Source organism: Pelodiscus sinensis, chromosome 1 (assembly GCF_049634645.1).
Source record: "Pelodiscus sinensis isolate JC-2024 chromosome 1, ASM4963464v1, whole genome shotgun sequence".
NCBI lineage: Eukaryota > Metazoa > Chordata > Testudines > Trionychidae > Pelodiscus > Pelodiscus sinensis.
In genome coordinates this window covers 84,284,047-84,302,945 of record NC_134711.1, presented here as the reverse complement: position 1 = coordinate 84,302,945, position 18,899 = coordinate 84,284,047, and the positions used below count along the sequence as shown (strand labels likewise).

The 18,899-nt window shown below is 38.7% G+C and overlaps 1 protein-coding gene across 4 annotated transcripts in view; it reads left to right on the top strand.

The window, feature by feature from the left end:
• Nucleotides 1-18,899, top strand: part of BLTP3B (bridge-like lipid transfer protein family member 3B) — an 89,822-nt gene that overhangs the window by 69,240 nt on the left and 1,683 nt on the right. For 3 of the 4 annotated variants that reach the window (XM_075934105.1, XM_075934115.1, XM_075934124.1), the window contains 7 exons: nt 1,539-3,034; nt 3,535-3,710; nt 5,777-5,904; nt 7,799-7,949; nt 10,845-11,101; nt 13,692-13,800; nt 17,824-18,005. In XM_075934105.1, coding sequence (XP_075790220.1) covers nt 1,539-3,034; nt 3,535-3,710; nt 5,777-5,904; nt 7,799-7,949; nt 10,845-11,101; nt 13,692-13,800; nt 17,824-18,005 — 2,499 coding nt within the window. Of the gene's footprint in view, nt 1-1,538; nt 3,035-3,534; nt 3,711-5,776; nt 5,905-7,798; nt 7,950-10,844; nt 11,102-13,691; nt 13,801-17,823; nt 18,006-18,899 lie in introns of those variants that run through there. The other variant, XM_075934128.1, reaches the window with a different exon arrangement.

The following is an 18,899-nucleotide window of genomic DNA, read 5'->3' as shown; positions in this document are numbered from 1 at the left end:
ACATGCTGAGGGCTTCAACTTGAGTGTGATTGCATATACATGCAAATATATATGCAAATAGCTTATTTCATAGTGATGAGCATGAATACAAAAATTAAGGCAAGACTACACAACATGCAGGCCCCATTTAAGTCAGTTCTGCTGATTTTAATAAAATGCAATATTTACCCGATTTCTACCCATATGACAGCACTTTTAATGAGCAATGATAGTCCAGGAATGTAACTATTATAATGCAAATCAACAGAAGACCATTATATTGACTACTTTTTTGTTGTGGCTCCTGGCCACGTGTTGACCCCCACATAAACCCAAACTACACCATGGGCCACATGATGAGTAGCCTTGCTTTAAATAAAACTTTGTAAATATACATTTGATATCTATATGTAATAATATTGTAAACTACACAAATACTGACTATGAAAATGTATTTGTGGTGTAATGAATTCTTACTTACAAATTTAGGACGTAACCTTGCATCTAATTAATTACATAAAATACTTTATTCACATGAGTAATTCCATTTAAGATGATAGGCTAATTATAACACAAGTAATTATGTTACTTGTGTGCTCAGAAGTTTGCAGGATCAGGTACTCTGAGCCCTAACATTACAAATGGATTAAGCCATGAAATCCTTATACTTGAATGGTATCCTATTGATCCCACTGATATTATATGTGGGTTCAGGAATCTGTGTTAGCAGAATCTCATGTAAGATCAGGGTCTAAAATATTATTTACTTTTTTGACACTTGGAGGGTAAAGATGTGCAATTTGAGAGGAATCCAGCACACTGGAATACTTCTGTTTTAATCATTCTAAAAATTTTACTTTAAACATAGCAAGAAAAAAATGTGATTACAACATTAGACTGAGATTTTAATCACACACACACATTCACAGAGTGGATTCTAACACATCATCTTGCCAATAGATATGGCATGTGAGTTTTCATTACATGATTAGATTACAAAACATTTATCACGTATTCTATAATGTTTCCTAAAAATATATTAATTATATTGTTGCATTTTATTGGTTGTTTTGATGATTATTATATGCATAAACTGTTATTTCACAATGCTGAGCAATCAATAATAATGAAAGATTCTTCTGTATGCACAAGGAAGCAGAGTTCACATTTCATGTTCGGATAACTTTAAAACAAATGAACAAAATTTTCATTAAACTGTCTACAAAATCACTTCTGAGCTGACCTAAACAGCATATCCATCTTGCATATTTCAAGTAAAAAAAGCTGGAAGCCTCGTCATCTTTGCTTGTCCATTGAGGTTCATCGCAATTTTCTTATGAACAAGTTTGTGCACTAATAGCGGCCTTGATCAAACTTTGTAGAATCCAAGTGAAAAGCTGCAGAACCAGGAGCCTGGCCTTTCCTGTTCTAAATTAGTGTATATATCATCCTACAGAACTTTAATTTCATTCGTTATTTTACTTCACATGACTATTGTTTTCTTTAAAACTGAGTACCTTTTTAATCTACTTTGTAACTAATGTATTTTTCTATTGCAGTTTATCATTCCACATGAAAAGAAAGCTGAAATCCATAAAGATCAACCACGTGCAATTTCTATTCAGAGTTCTGAAATGATTGCTACAAATACAAGGCATTCACCAAACTGTAGACACTCTGACCTGGAAGCCTTGTTCCAGAACTTCAAAGATTGTGAATTTTTCAGTAGAACTTTCACCAACTTTCCAAAATCCCATAACAATTTTAATCTTCTGCATCCAATCTTCCAGAGACATGCTCATGAACAAGATACTAAAATGCATGATGTCTATAAAGGCTATATTACTCCCAAGCTAAATAAATATGCACTAAAAACATCTGCTGCCACTGATGTATGGGCTGTGCATTTTTCCCAATTTTGGATCGATTATGAAGGAATGAAAAGTGGGAAAGGCCGACCAATAAACTTTGTGGACTCATTTCCACTCTCTCTTTGGGTTTGCCAGCCAACAAGATTTGTACAGTCACAAAAGGAGCTCTTTTCTTATCAAACAGCTTTTAACATTCCAAGAAGTGATTCTAGTGACCTAGCTAATAGACTTCAGCGCAAAAAGCTTTTAAGGGAATATTATAGCACTGAGACAGAGCCCTTGACCAATGGGATTCAAAATCGTCATCCTTCAGACAACACTTCAGGAGTTCTGTCTGCAAGTTCTTCCTCTGATGCAGATGTACATGTCCTTGTTCATATTAAAAAACACGTTAGCATGCAAATCAATCATTACCAGTACCATTTCTTACTGTTGCTCCATGACTCGCTTGTATTGCTCTTGGAAAACCTAAGGAAAGATGTAGAAGCAGTCACAGGCAAACCCGCACAACAGACAGATATCTGTATTGGGCTCCTACTTGAAAGTGCAGAAGTAGCTCTATTGCTCCATCCAGTGGCTCAGGCAAAACCCTGTAAGTCTTCAGTTTTGGAAGATGAAAGTATCACAGCAGAAGCTCTTTCCCCTTTGGTAAAGGAAGAAATTCTTGTATCAGAGAGTAAATTAATAACTAATGATACAACACAGAGTGTGGGTATGAATTATGTAACTGAGTGTAAATCTGAGAGCACTGAGGCTAACAAAGTCATTTTGATGGATCCCCTTCTTTTTAAATCAGATAGTGATATGGATTTTCAGGCGGGAATATTGTTTTTAGACGATACATCAGATAAATGTTTGGGAAAAACAAATGAAGATGTTTATAGTGGACTTTTCAGTAGAAGTGATTCAGATGAAGTCTGTGTGGAATTGAGTGACAAAAGCAGCTTATACTCTAGGGATTTGTTGAATGTTTTAAACAACAGAGAAGATTCTATTGAGTTACTCACTGATAAAGAGGATGATAAAAATATTTTTTCAAATAAGCTAAGTAATCAGAAAAGTGGAACTGAAGGCTCTCCTGTTAAAGTTGCAGAGTTAGAACCAGAAATCACCGTACAATCTGAAGAACCTGAAATCAACAAAGTGTCTACAGTTAGAATGCTTGCATCCCAGTCTACATTAAGGTATAAAAGATATTTTCAATTAGTGAGTTTACTCTTTATGTTCTAGGAAAAGTTAGTTGATAGTACAAGCCAAATGCAATTCAGAATTGTCATTGATAATAAAACTGAAAGTTTAGTAGTTTAAAATAGACATTTTAAGCATTAATAAATTCTGTAGGTATGCAGTGATAGTGGAATCCCACAGTCAACAAGGTTTAAAAATTGAACATTCTGTTAAATAAACTTTAAATTGTTTACAGAATATTGAATTTTCATATTCTAAAATAGTTGTAAAAAAACCAAAATCATTGACACGTGTTTAACAGTGTAATTTTTAAACTGTGGAGTATGAATGCTTTGCTTTGTTTATCTCTATTTTTCCCCCTAAGGATTACAGAATTATTTTATATTACATATCAATATTTCTTTAATTTTGTTCCTGCTTTGGAGGATTTTGATTTTCTTTTCTAGAAATCCTTTCGTTTTCAGTAATAATTTCCTAATATCTTTATATTAAAAAGTGGAAAGCCTAAGGAACGCTGCCCGTCCAACCTCCCTGCATTCTCTGTTTCTTATAAGAATATGAAGAGAAGTCCATCACAAGTTTCTTTGGATACCATTTCTACTGAGAGTATGATGTTAGAAGAACATTTGCTAGAGAGTGATGGAAGTGACAGCCAAATCTTTATGGAGAAAGGTAAACAAATTTAACAAAATGGTTGCATACAATATATATTACCTTATAGTGTGCTAAAGTGGTTTACTCAAGCGGTTGTAATTACTGCACCAGCTGGTTGCAACAGAGATTTTCCTACCTAGATGAAAGATATAATTTAAAAATAAACTGACAGCTGACTCGATTATTCTCTCTTTCAAGGGTGGAGGTTGAGGGATTTTTTTAAAGAAGGGAACCAAATTATAGTGTTGGTGTAGGACCAGGAATTCATAGCAACTACTGTCATTGGCCAGCAGTACCTGTTTGCAGGATTGGACTTTAAATTATAGTGTTGTTTTACCATTGAAAATGTGTATCAAGATTTTTGGTTTTAAAAATGTGGGAATAGGTAAGTGTTTTCCTTTGGCATTAGTACTAGCAGTGCTAATAACCAAACAGATTTGACTCTCTCCTCATGGTACTTATTAGCTGAATACTGTTATCAGATGCATGTCCAACTTCTGATTACATCAGTGGGAGCCATTTGTGGATTTCTGAGGAAGAAATTGGCCTGATGTTGAATATCTGTTAGTTTTAGATAATTTGTAGTTCTGTGGGGGTAGGAATGTGAAAGGTTAACCGGTAAGCATTACCCTTAACAGGCAATGCTTACCATTTCCAGTTGTTCAGAATAGCTGCTGCCTGCAGCAGTGGGCAGCTCCATCTTGGCCATGGCAGAAGCGGGGAGGCGGGGTGCTCTACATTTAAACGATTAACCAATTACACGGGATTTTACATCCCTACTTTGCGGTTATGTACATTATGATGAGTTTCTAAGAGAAGGCTGATGAAATAATTTTGTTAAAAAGTAACAAGTACAGTAGCAAGACTCTAAAAGATCAATTTCTTTTGTACTGCTATTTTCCATCTGAATTCTCAGCCCATATGTTTTTATAGCTTTAACTAAATAAAGTAATATAAACTGACTGAAAATTTCTGTGAACAGAAGAACTGTAGCCACTTACAGTAAAGTCTTGGAAAATATATCTATGCATATTTGGCAGATCATTGACTTTTGAAAGACTTGAACAAACTCCTCATAGAGTGAAATTTACTTCTCTTGTGGAAGACAAGAGCAGGGCCCTTCTCACTTCTCTAAAAGTATGAAATGGCCTCATTGGGGTGCTTGTGCATCCCCTATGCACTGTGAAATGTCTCTATGCCAGCATATATATACTGGCATGGATGCTATGATGAACTGGCTGTGTTAGGCAGGAAAGGGGCCACATGTTCATGTGTCTGTGGACTCAGTACTTCAGTGGTCTCCAACCTTTGTACACCCAAGATCACTTTTTAAATGACAGACCAAGCCAAGATCTACCACCCTGTCCCTTCCTTGAAGCCCCGCCCTCTCTCATCTCCTCCTCTCCATCACTTGCTATCCCCAATCCTTATACTGCTACTTCAAAAAAAAATTCCCACCATTCCTCGCAGCTACTCACCTGTGCTGTTGCTCGGTGAGTAGCTGCTCCTCAAATGAGGGCTCAAGAGCTACTCTTAGAGCCTCCGAGATCTACTGGTAGATCGCGATCTACTGGTTGGTGACTACGGCAGTACTTATATAAAAGACATGGAAGAGTTACAGGTATTAAGTCCGTCTTACAGGCTAGCATAGCAAGCACTCAACACCATGACTGCATGGCTCAAAGGGGTGTAATTCCTCTCCTTAATTGCTCCACATTCACACAATTTGAATAGTTGGGCCCTATGTAGATGAAGTGGATTTCATCCAAAGAGAATATTTGAGAGAGATTATATGTATAGCTAGATTAACGAGAACAAAGACAAATTAAGAAATTGACTACTTTGTTGCCAGTGCTAACAAGCAGTTTCCCACATGATCTGAGTGATAGGACAAAAATCAGTATGCCTATTATTTGGCTAATTTATTTAATTAAATGTAAAGGTTTGTTTATTACTAAATTATCCAAATAAAATATTTAACCCTTTTATAAAAGTTAAGATAATGTCTTCATATTAATACATAAATAATTCTGATGGTATTATATTGACGTTTTGTATTTTTTCTGGTGATATGCATATCACAGCCATGAATGACAAAAGACCAGCAGAATATGTGCAAGATGAAGTCACAGGAGTTGACAATTGTGGTGGGTCATCTCCAGATGCCATCAGTGCAGCTTCAGAGAGTGTTCAAGAAACTAATGAAGAAATGGTAATGTTATTGAAATTAATTAAAGGAGCATGTTTAGTAAATTTAAAAAGAACTGAAATTTAAGTGGTGCTAAAATATTTGTTTTTCTCTTTAAGAAAATATATGTTTTAAATTTATTAGCTATGTATATTTATATTCTGAATGCTCCAGTAACAAAAGTGAATTTAAATACAGAATTGATTTTAGATTTTTTTTCTTTTTAGGGTCTCTAAAGTTGAAGGTTAACTACCTCTGCTCCAAATAATGATCAGTATGTACTGTGCTGGTGACATTATATCCACTTTAGAGACCTGCTGGAGTACAGAGTTGTCCTCTTAAAAGGTCAGCTAAGTGGCTTTTTTAAAAATATATGGCATGGTTTTGTGAAGTTTTTAAAAATAATATTCATATATATATATAACCCAAGGTGTAGAACATAATATATACTGTAATCTTTGTGTCACCATGCCCTTTAGTTAAAAGAAAAAGCCATTTTTCTGACCATCTCCCCTCCCAAGACATTCTCCATGCACTGATAGAGTTCTATAGTGGTTGCATCTCCTCTTAATATTTAGCTATCCATTTATATTATGCTAATCACTATTGTAATCTGAGTTTCTTGCATCGTAAATTGGTATTATAATTTAGAGTGGTAAAATGAGGCTACAGGGCACCTAAAAAAAACCCATGCTTTTGAAATCAGCTATTTGCAAACTGCCCTTCTACGTTCTCTACTGGAGACATTCAGCATATAACTCTACAGATGCAAAGTATTTAAAAAAAACACTTGCAAAATACCTTTTTAAAGAAAACCTTATTTAACAAATGATTTTATATAATATATACACACACACTTATGAATAAGTATCCTTTTGGGTTAGTTTTCAATAATAATCTACATTTCTGCATGTAAGTAATATACAATGTGTGAAAACAGAAGCTGTGGATGCAAATTAATTGTGAGCAGATTAGGGATGTGAATGTTTGTTTATCCAGTTAAGGTTAACCTGTAGGGGCTGGATCAGCTCCACACCTGCTGCGGGCAGGAAGCTGCTCCGACCTCTGGTCCTCCATGGACAGGGACTTCTCTCATTGTTTAGAGCAGCTCTTGTCCATGGTAGCCCTGGGTGCCCTGCAGGCAGAGGCTACTTCGGAGTCCAGAGCGGCCCCTGCCTCTGGTTAACCAATTAAACATGATTTCACAGACTTAGTACAGATTCCATGTTAATGTGGTTTAATGTAGAAAACTTGGCTGCTAATAATAATAATAATAATAATGAATAATAATACTTTTAGCTTATATTTCAAAAAGTGGCACCAGCACTTGAAGTTTTGAAGCTCTTGTCGCCTGACAACGAGGTATTCAAATTTAATAAAATAAGAGGAAAGTGCAGGCTAGTAGAAGCAGAGTGCCTTATTTTGCAGAGTCTGAGTTAAGAGACTCTAGCTAGGATTTCTCTCTGGCTTTGATTCAGCACTTGAATGATTTCAGCTACTCACATACTTAATATAAAACACATGCTTAAGTTACTATGATTATGAACAAGGCAGCATATTAATTGTCTTGGGGGAACCATCTCATATTGTGACCCTTCTTGCCTTTTCAAATCTGTATTGATGGACTGCAGGTGGAATTGCATCTGCTTTTTATTGTACATTGATTAGTCCATTATAGGTTTGAAGGGGAAATAAAAAAAGAGAAAAATAACTGTTCTTTGGCACTCTGAGTACCTCTCTCATGAGTGAGGAGGGGGGAGAAAAGGGTGAATAAGGAACTTCAATTCCAAAATGTTCGTTTGAATTGCATTGATACAAGTTTCCTATTGTACTTATATAGTATTGTTGATATTTGCACACTAATAATTGAAAGTTGTAATTAAAATAGTTTACAATTGCAGTTGTATCTTGTTGATAGATATCTGTTGTGGTTTTTAAAATCTTTGGCGTTAATGGTGAAATTGACATCAAAGGTGAAGACACAGAAGTATGCCTTCAGGTGAATCAGGTGATACCAAGCCAGTTGGGCAATATCAGTGTTCGACATTATCTTTGCAACAGAACTGTGGGTAAGAATTTGAGTGGGAAAGCGTTTATTTTACTATGAAGAAGTTATGTTAAGTTTTAAGGTTGCCTTCCCTCTAATACGTAATCATACAAATATTACTCTCAAATTCAAAATACCTAAGAAGCCTTGTGATTCTTTTATCAATCAATTTAGAATCACTATTCCAACTACCTTCTTTTCTAATTATCAAGCAGTGAGTGGGAGGGGAATAAAAATAGAACTGCTGAGGATGGTGAGTAAAAAAAAAAGAAAAAAGAAACCTAATGAATTATATTGAATTCTGCCAATTCACCTGTTTTTTAGTCAAATTTCCTGAATTAGATTGTTATTGATATTTTACAAAGCTAGAACTTCATTATTATCACACTCTAACTTTTCTTAATTTTAAAATTTTGTGGTCTGGTGAACCTTCAGAGAGAGCAGATTATTCTTTACTTCAAAATAACTTTAACTTTAAAATTCTAATCTATGGAAATACATCTCAACACCTACACTTTGTTAATTTTAGCTTTCTTATGTAAAGGAAGTTACTATCTAGCCTGTACCCAGAGGGGTGAGGTGCAATTACAATTTTTTCTAAATGCTTGATAAGATTCTCATGCTTAAATGCTGCAGCTGTGAATGTTTCTTATAGCACAACAGTGCCAGTTAACAGCGCATTAATCATGCTTTTTGCAATCAGTATGTCCACCTGGTCCAGAAACACTTTTGCAGTAGATCCAAATATGTCCCTATATCTGAAACTGTATACATCAGAATAAATAGGACAGGGATGGGGAACCTCGGGCCTGGAGGTCAGCTGTGGTCCCTGGTTTGCCTGGATCTGGCTCCTGAGACACAGCGCCCTCCCTCTCACCTCCCAAGCACTGGCGCTCCAGCCCCACCCCTGCTGCCCCACAGTGGGGCTGGAGCACACAAAATCGACTAGGCTAGGCCCCCCAAGGCTGTGGGAGGGGAATGTGAGGAGTGTCTTTCTCCTTCTCAGTCAGGGGCCACGTCAGTGAGGGTTTGGGGGCTTTTTGCTTCTCACCTGTGTGTCGCCCCTGACTTATTTTTCTGTGGCTCAGTGGCTCCTTACCCAAAAAAGGTTCCCCATCCGAAAATAGAGCTGACAGTAGGAAAGATCAGGCAGTTTCAGCACAGATTCTACATGGATTACTTCCCTGATGGCATGCATCACTGTTTAAGTAGACTCTGAACCCAACATTTTAATAGACTCTACTTAAACAGTGGTGGCAAAATTGCTTTCTCAAAGTTCACATCAGATCTTGAAGCAGTCTTGATGACATGGAGGTATGCACAGAGTGACCGGTGCTTATGAGTCAACTGAGTGAAATACATGCATGCAACCACTTGAGGAAGAAAACCCCCCAGTTATTTACCTTTATTGTGACTATTCTTTAAGATATGGTTTGCACATGTATTTCACAACTGCCCTGTCTCCCTCTGCATTGGAGTCCTGAGCCCGCATACTCTGATGCAAAGGAATTGAGGAGATTGGGATGACACTGCAAAAAGCTCTCAGATTCCAGTGTGCTGGATGTGCACATGCGTAAGTGGAATGCACATGTGAACCACATATAGAACAACAGTTACAATACAGGCAAGTAATGGTTTGCTCAGGAGAGCACTTAAAGTAAAATGTGTTCTTAAGCACTCTCCTGAATGTGGATAGACTTAAGTGCTTTCCTGAATTATAGTCTTAAGTAATTTATTAGGGAGAAAAAAAAGTTTGTGAAGGGCCTAACTTTGAATTTACCATGCATGCAGATCTCCCACTGAAGACAACACAAGTTTTGCATGCAGGAAAAAATGCAATATCCTTATATATACACTAGCAGACTTACTTGGCATTGCCTGGGTCTGTTAGGGCAGGGGATTAGTGGCATTGCGGGTACAGGAGTCAGGACAGGGCCTTACAGATGTGGGGGAGAATTCAGGAAGCTGGGAGGCAAGAGTGAGGGTTGGGTGTGAGGAAGGGTTCAGGGCCTGGCAAAGTACCATCTGACATGGGCCTTTTCTCTCCCCCCCAGTCCTCACCATCTACCAAGGACCTTTTTTTTTTCTTTCTCCCTCCTCACCTTCCAGAGATGCAGCCAAGGGCTGGGAGCTGGGGAAAGGGTTTGGGGCAGGAGGGCTGCTTACTTGCTATGTTGACAGGAAAGATGGTGGAGCCTCAGCCCTGCTGGTCATTCCCTTGCTGGTATAGCTACTCCCAATGGATACTCTGCAGGATAACTGGCCCCTGTGGGCTTGCTGCCCTCTGTAGATGCTCTCGCATCACGTTCCTTCAAACAGCAGCCCCTCCCCATTGCATATTACAGAAAACAGTCCTTTCCCTGGGACTTCCGGTTATCTTGGCACAACCTAACCCTGACCTTGCTTTAAGTTAGAAGAAGAAGCTGCCTACCAAATTCGGTGGTCCTAGCTCCTACTATTTAGAAAGAGTTCTTGAACAAACGGACTCTCAGACAGACACAGACAGATACACTCGTGTGTGTGTGTGTGTGTGTGTGTGTGTGTGTGTGTGTGTGTATAAATAAAATAAGAGTGTATGTATACTGACTTGTCTCTGTTACAAGCTACTTACTTGTATGTACAATTTATTGCTCATTGTACAACTTTTAAATGATGCATTAAGAGATCAGAACTTTGAATGAAAAAGTGATAAAAATTATTTGGAATACATTATGCATATGCAGTATTGTAATTCTGATTCATCTCAAGTATGGGTTTTTCTGAATAAAAGAAAGACATTGGTTAATTTGTTGAAAAACTAGTTATGTTTCCACTTCTCTCTTGTGATTACAGAACTACAAAGCAGGTAGAAATAATTGCAATAAATTTCAAATATTGCAATACATTTTAATCCTAACTGTGTTTTCTTCTACACTAGGTTCAGATAATAAATCTGTGGCTGGACCAATTAAGTCATCACCTGAAATTAACTTGAGATGGGAAAATGGGCCAAGTGCTGTAGTACACTCTCTGCTGGCTGTAAAAAATGGCTTTCTGCAATGTCATATAGAGAATTTTAGTGCTGAATTCCTAACATCTTCCCTCATGAACATTCAGCATTTTCTAGAAGATGAAACTGTTGCAGCAGTAATGCCTATGAAGATAAAAGTTTCTAATACAAGGATTAATTTAAAAGTATGTTAACTAGGAGCCATTTTGCTTCTCTTAGCTGTTTAGATTGTATGTTCTTGTTTCTTTGCTGATAATTTAGTAATCTGGATATAGTTAACTTCAAAGAAACTCATGTCGTTTTTAAAGTCTTAATTGGATATTTAGGTTTAGATAACACTAAAACAATTTATAAATCCATAAATGGGGTTAGCTCAGTGGCCTGCCTAAAGGTAAATTTGGTGCATGACCAAACTGGTTATATGAATTAATGTTTTATACTTTGTATCTTTTTTTTCCTTTAACAAGTCCTGGTCTACAGAATAGCAGCTACTGGGAATGTATTCAATAAGATGTTCCAAGTTCTCAAGGGTAGAGTGAGCCTTTTTGTTGCTTTGCAGTAACATCTGCTTTCCAATAAAAATAAACATAATCAGAGAAGTACCGTATAGGCTCATTAGCCTTCTTTCTTTGGCTGTGTCTAAACTACATCCCTTTTCTCGAAAAAAGGATGTAAATTAGACACTTTGAAATTGCAAATGAAGCCGGGATTTTCATTTTCATAATGGCGGTCGCAGGTTTTTTCCCAAAAAGGGGCTTTTTGAAAGCAAAACAACTGTTTAGGCAGTCATTTACTCATTTTTTCAGGAGTACAGGATCTTTCGGTAAAGGGTTTTATTTTTGAATGATCCCCGTCTAAACAGCTGTTTTTCTTTCAAAAAGCCCCTTTTTGAGGGGAAAAAAGTAGCTGCCATTATGAAAATGAAGCATGGGAAATTTAAATCCCAGCTTCATTTGCAATTTCTAAGTGTCTAATTTATATCCCTTTTTTGAGAAAAGGGATGTAATCTAGACATGCCCTTTGAGGACAGTTGTGGTGACAAAAGCTGTGTATAGAGCAAGGAAAGAGGTTGTGAGGACTTCAATTCACCTTGCCTACTAACTAGAGCCCAGACTTTACATTCTAACCTACCTAGAAGCAGTTACTAAATAATACAAGCCTTTCACACTAGTGTGGCTTAAAATAGCAACATTGAGGCCACTGCAGTAGTCTCATAGTCTATTCCTTAAAAGATTTAAAGCAGCCAGTGGTTTCACTGACTTAAAAAGAAAAGAAGAGAGATTTAAGGTTATAAAGTCATTGATGCCTATTTTTTTTAAAAGCCCTCAAACAGAAATAACCTTGGAAAATTTCAGAACAGTGAGAGATACAAGGGACACACTTTCTGAGATAACTAGCTCTATTCCAAAATAACTTAGTCCGTGTCTACACAGCAGGCAGTTATTTTGAAAGTGTAAAAATACCGTCAAGCTGAAGGACTTTTTACTGCAACTCCTGTAACCCTCATTGTGCGAGGAATAAGGGAAGTTGGAAGAAGTGTCCTATTTCAAAATAAGCTATTTCGAAATAAGATACGCAATTGATGTAGCTTAATTTGCGTAGCTTATTTCGAGTTAAGCCCTGCAGTGTAGACCAGTGTTTCTCAACCAGTGGTATGAGTACCTGTAGGTACTGGGAGTACTTCTATTTTTTTAAGGGGTACTCAATTTTTTTTAAAGGGGTACTTTATAAAAAAAAAAGGTTGAGGAAACATTGGTGTAGACGCACCCTCACTCTGCATTTGGGCCATGATCATTCTCAAATTTAAGGCTGCATTAAGTTACACCATCAAGGCAGTCTCTGTTTTGCCAACTCAAGAATCCAGCAGAATTCTCAGTCCCTTACTTCCCCCAACAGCTCCTTGTATGCTGGATTTATATCATCTGAGGATTGTCTGCTAGGGAAATTTTCAACAGCTTGCTTTGGCAATGAAGTGTCATTTGTGCCATTGAAACTGCACAGAGAGCACTTAGAGAAGGTTTTCAAACACCATTTAGTGGGTATTTTCTTTGTATTGAAGTTGGTACACTGTTTCCTGGGTCAGTTTTGAGGGTTGTTTGTTCATATTGCAGTCTTTGCTCTTTGAAGATGCCTTCCCTCTCATACTTTAATAATTTGTTTTTGTTATTTTCCTGTTGATGCTAATAATTCTGTTAATGTTTTCTTTCTGGTGACATTAGACACATTGCTCTGTTTGTCAGAAATAGTGGATCATAACTGAGGAGAAATCACCATAAGCAGTTTTGTGAGGTTTTTTGTCTTTGGGACACAAACTATTATAGCTATTATCACAACGTAAATTCTTAAAAATAAAACCCTTCCCCAAAGAAGGTTAGGCACAGCCCTACTATCTTTAAATAGTTCAAGGGAAAATCAGATGAGAGATTATATAGCACTGATTTCTTAATACCATTTCTGGTGAGGGTTTCTATATTAAAGAATGTCTTGCTTTGGTCTCATTGAAGTATTCTAGTCAAATTGTATATGCTGCCTTCACCAGAGATAAATTGGACCCTTTGTTTTGCCGTAGGTCAAACTAATTTTAATAACACTGAAGTTTTGCAGATATCTCACTATAAAATTCTGTCTGAATGTACATCTTATAACTGGGATTTTGTGGTTTCATTAATCTGTTCAACTATGTTTAGCTGAAGTTTTGAATTAGCTGTTTTGATTTCCAGTCATTAATAGAGACACAACATTAAATGTCCTATTTTTGTTACTTTTATTATGTAGGACGACAGCTCACGTGATAATCTCTCAGCTCCTGAACCAGCTCCTGTAACACTGCATATTGACCTACTTTTGTTAGAGAGGAATGATGATGGTTCTTTTTGCATCAGAGGTATGTATTGATACATTCTCCCCAAAATCTAATAACAATTGAAAGTATGTAGATGCTGCTGTATTTATGCATTTCTACTTTGTTGGAACATTATTTTGGACATGTAGCTAGTAATCAAAAAGTGAATTTCCCCCACAGAATTGCTAACTGCACAGTGACTAGGTCTACACCCATTAGCTAGGGCTGTGATTCCATTTGTGTGCATATGTTTATACTAGCTCAGAACCTAGTATGACTATAGGAGGAATCATTCCTGTAGTTTATAGTGTTACTGTAGCCACAGTGTTCATTGTGAACTGAAACTTAAATACAGTTTACTCAGGGAAAGCAGTCCCTGTAGCAGTGTTTTGACTGTGGACCTGGTCCTGCAGTTAAACCAATGGTTGCATAGTGGTTCATATTACTTCATAGTACATGTATTCAGTTCAACATTTTCAGAGATGACTAAGCACAATTTAAGTGTCTAAATGTTGCAGAAAAATGGTGACACGTTGTCTTAGCTATTTTTTATGCATATATATTACGGGTAACTACGTAATGAATTAGTTATTTATTACGATGTATTGATTCTCACTAGTGTGTGGCCCTCAGCTGATTTTGTGTGGGTCAGCAGCCCTCAGGCCCACCGACGGGCTGGGGGGAAGAGGGATGGCAGTTCTAAAGTTTCCAGAATTGCAGCTGCTAATGCAACAGCAGTGATGGTTGGAGCCCTGGGCCCTTCAGAATCACTGTGGGAATGCTATTTGGCATTCTCCAGCCAGCTCTGACGGCTGGCAAGGGGGTGTTGCACCATCTGGGTACTGCTGAGGCTTGGCTTCCCAGCCCATCCCTTCTACACAAAGTCCCAAGCCTTCCTGAAATGGGGAAACCCTCCCCCCGCCTCATTGCCAGGGAGCCCAGCAATTTTGTTGGCCCCTCTGGTGGCCCCCAGCCCAGAAAAGGTTCCCCTTCCTTGAAGTAAAATCTAGATTCCACTGCCCAGTTGCGCCAGATTCTTTTTGTGTGTGTCCGTGTGTCCCCGTCTGTGAGTCCTTTTGTTCAAGAGCACCTCTTTAAACAGTAAGAGCTAGGACCACCAAATTTGGTAGGCAGCTTCCTCTTTTCCTAACTTAAAACAAGGTCAGGCTTTGGTTTGCCAGGAAAACAGGATGTACCTGGAATCGGATCATTTTCCCTAACAGAGAAAGGGAGAGAGCTGAGAGTAGGGACAGCTATGCTCTGCAATCACCACTGGGGGCAGCGAACTCGGGACAGATATACTGCAGAGTGACCAGAATGGGGTGTGAGGAAGAGGGTAGCCAGCTGGGGCCAGAGCTCTTTGTATTGCTGGCTATTGGTAAATGCCTTCCACCTTCAGCTCCAGTACAGGATGGAGGAGGGGAGCACCACTGGTCAGCACAGCTCCCCTCCCACCACTGCCGCCTCCTGTGCTGTCCCCCTCATTCCTCCCCTCCCATGAGGACCTGCTGTGGCCAGGCCACACAACACCATCTCCCCCGTAGGAGCTGGGGCAGAGGTAGTAACTGCAGCACCATCCTCCCTGCTATGGATGGACCTGGTAAATCCCCCTGCCCTATGGCTCCACCCCCCTTTCCTGAGTCCCTCACTCCTTTCCCTGACTCCTGCATCCCCATTTCCAGCCCTGAACCCCCTCAACCTCCTGCCCTGACTCCAGCACACACATCCCCCCAACCAGCAGCCCCCTGCCTGGAAAGACATGAGCAATGCAGGGTAAGTCTTCTATTAAGGAAATAAAGTAAAGCATTGTATGACAGGATATTGCATCAGCACTCTCTCATCACTGATTAATCAATTAGGCCTCTGGAGGGGAGCCCCTGATTACCAAATCAGTTTGGAGCTTGCAAATTAATTAGCCCATTAACAAGGAGAGCTGATAAAAGAGCACAAGAGGGAAGTGGGAGAAGGAGAAAAGAGACTGATAAGGGTTCAAATGGAATTCTCTGGAGGAGACACTTTTCTTCCCTTTTGGAGAAAGCATAGTAGGACTAGATGACATTATAAATACTGTGACTACTTGAATGTAGAAAGTGGTGTAGTGAAACATTGTAAATAAACTGCATGGTGGCATCTACATGAGGGAAAACCTCTGAGCAATCTTTGTGAAGCAAAGTGGACAGTAGAAGTAGATACCATATTACATGTAATTGAAAACAAACAAAGAATATCTGGCTAGGACAAGTATCTGTTTGTGATTATGGTTATTACGGAGACTAGAGCATCTCCACAGGAAGGACTACTTTGAGATTTGCATTTCAAACTGGGATTTAACCTTTTTGCTTCATATAAAATTGTGTGTGCATACACACATTTGACTGTACACTGAGGGTATGTTTAGACTACATGACTCCATTGATGGAGCCATGTAGATGAGTTTACTAGACATAGGAAAATGAAGCGGCGATTTAAATAATCACCGCTTCATTTACATCAAAATGGCTGCCGTGCTGTGCCAATCAGCTGTTTGGCGGCACAGCGGGGCAGTCTGGACGCGCCGTGGTTGACAACGGAAGCCTTTGTCGACCACTCCATTATGCCTCGTGGAATGAGGTTTACCGTGGAGCGTCCAGACTGCCCCGCTGTGCTGCCAAACAACTGATTGGCACAGCACGGTGGCCATTTTGATGTAAATGAAGCGGCCATTATTTACATCGCCACTTCATTTTCCTATGTCTAGTAAACTCATCTACATGGCTCCGTCGACGGAGCCATGTAGTCTAGACATACCCACAGTGTGACTGGGTGTGTGCAAATACACGGTATATACACAAATCATAATGCATTACAAGATGGCAGTAAAGACTTACATAGAAGATGTGTTTTCACCACTTACCTTGCAGATACTTAATGAATCCATGTACACAAATTGAAGATAGCTTGTATTTTTTTATTTTGTTACACGTTGTCTGGTGCTTTGGAATTCTTCTTAGTTATCTTGGATGTTTCAAAACTGAAAAATGAGTGTTTAATTATTGTGCAAATATACAATTCTAACGTCTCTTTCAATCATTTGTATTCTTCTCTCCAGTGGGTAAAAAGTATGTTATAAAGTTTTCAAATGTTTCCCTATTCCTTCTGTGTAGAAACCTCAGTTGCAATGCAAGTCATGGTGGAGGTCAAATTTGAAATGATGTGTATCTATAGACATAGTTGTGAATCTGAATATATTTTTAATACAATGGCAAATTCCTGTAGTTGAGAGAAATGTTTTTAAAAAAGTTTAAGATTTAGATTATTAAAAGAACATTTTGCCATACCTGCAAGTACATTAAATATGAGAGTGAATCTTTAATAATAAATAGAAGAAAGTTTCTTTAACATTAAACTCGGAAAAATTTAAAATTATCTTCAGGGCTGGGTCCAGAAGGCTTTTTATACCATGTCTTCATATGTAAGTACGGTCCCCATTTTGACTAAACCTTGGGGTATGTCTACACCTGTGGAGCTGAGGTCTCGGACATCACAAGGCAGGAGGATCTCAGAGCCCAGACTCCACTCCAAACCCGAATACCTATACCACAACTGTAAAGCCACACTGCCCAAGCCCCATGAGTCCATGTCAGTTGACAGAGGCTAGTGGTGGGTGTTTAACTGCAGCGTAGATATACTCTTAGGCACTATTGCAATACATATATTAATAATAATAATACCACAACTCCCATTCAGTGCAAGATACATGCATGTGACAATCCCAGACTAAAATGTTTTTTAGATATACTTTTTGAATAGCTTCCTTTTTATGTTTAGCTAACTGGTCATATAAAATAATTTTTCAGTTATGATTTTTGACAGTTCATATTTACTATTTCTAGAAGCATGAAAGCAACACACGCACACAACCTTTTTCCCTTTCTTCTAAGATATATACCTTTTATCTATATGTTAATAAAGATATAGGTATACTAATACTTAATGTTAAAATTGTACTTGTTGGAAGTTTTAATTCAATTTTAACGAGTCCTAAAAAATAAACACTTCAAACTTTCTGCTATGTCTGTGAAACAGATAATCAAACATTAAGCAATGATCTGTTGAACTACAAGAAATCGAGTGCTACAGTGCAGCAAGTGGGTGGAGATACCGGACACAAGACACAGAATTGTGTGTCTCAAGCCACACAGACATCTCCAGAAATCCCCGGACCTTCTACATCAAGACGGGCTACAGCTGATTTCCTCAGAGAGGAGGTAGTAATAAACCTCAGTTACCATTTTAATTTAACTAAATTGCATAGTAGTAGTAGTAAGCAATCAGAACTATTACAGATTATAGATTTTGACTGTTAGGATATCATTTTTGTTGAGAAACTTGATTTTGGTTAAGCATAGAAACAACAAGGAACAGGCACCATACTATGGTTAAATGAAGAGGATGCAACTTTATTTAAACTGTTGTATAATTAGGGTACTCACCCCAAAATAACAGGAGGAGTTGTTCCAATGTAGATCTCAGCTGGTATCACTGACCCCAGTATGCCACAAACCTCAGAGGGAGTGTAAAGGCCATGTTCCCGGTATACTCTCAAGCCTGCCCAGAGATCCTTCCTTCTCACCTCTTTCACACCAGAGTTAAAATGAGATTTAGCCATCAACTGCAGCAGATCATTACATTGATGCTCTTCATGCTGCTCCACAGGACCTCACTGGTCTGTTACCCTCGGGTCCTGACGGGTCCTGGATGAGGGACTTTGCTGGACTAGGAAAAGTCATTTCTGGCTCCTCTGCTATTGGCTCTCCCCCTTCTGTCCCACAGAGCTTATCCCTCCCCCTTGCAGTCCAGCTGAGTCTGTACTATCTCCTAGCTGCCTCCTAGCACAGCTGAACCACAAGCTGGGATTCCTGGCCTGTGCCCCCAGCCTAGCTGATTTGTGCACTTTTGGAGCCTGCAAACCAGCTGAGCTGCATGCTTGTTCCTCCACATGGATCCCGCCCATCCCTACCTCCCAGCCCAGCAGGGCTGCGTGCCTCTCCCCTCCTCCCCCCACATCTCACAGGGCCCCCCAGATGTTGCTGGACCAGAGAGTTCTGGTTTATAGAAGTGCAATCTGTATCACCAAATGTGAGCCAATCACCCAGCTCCAG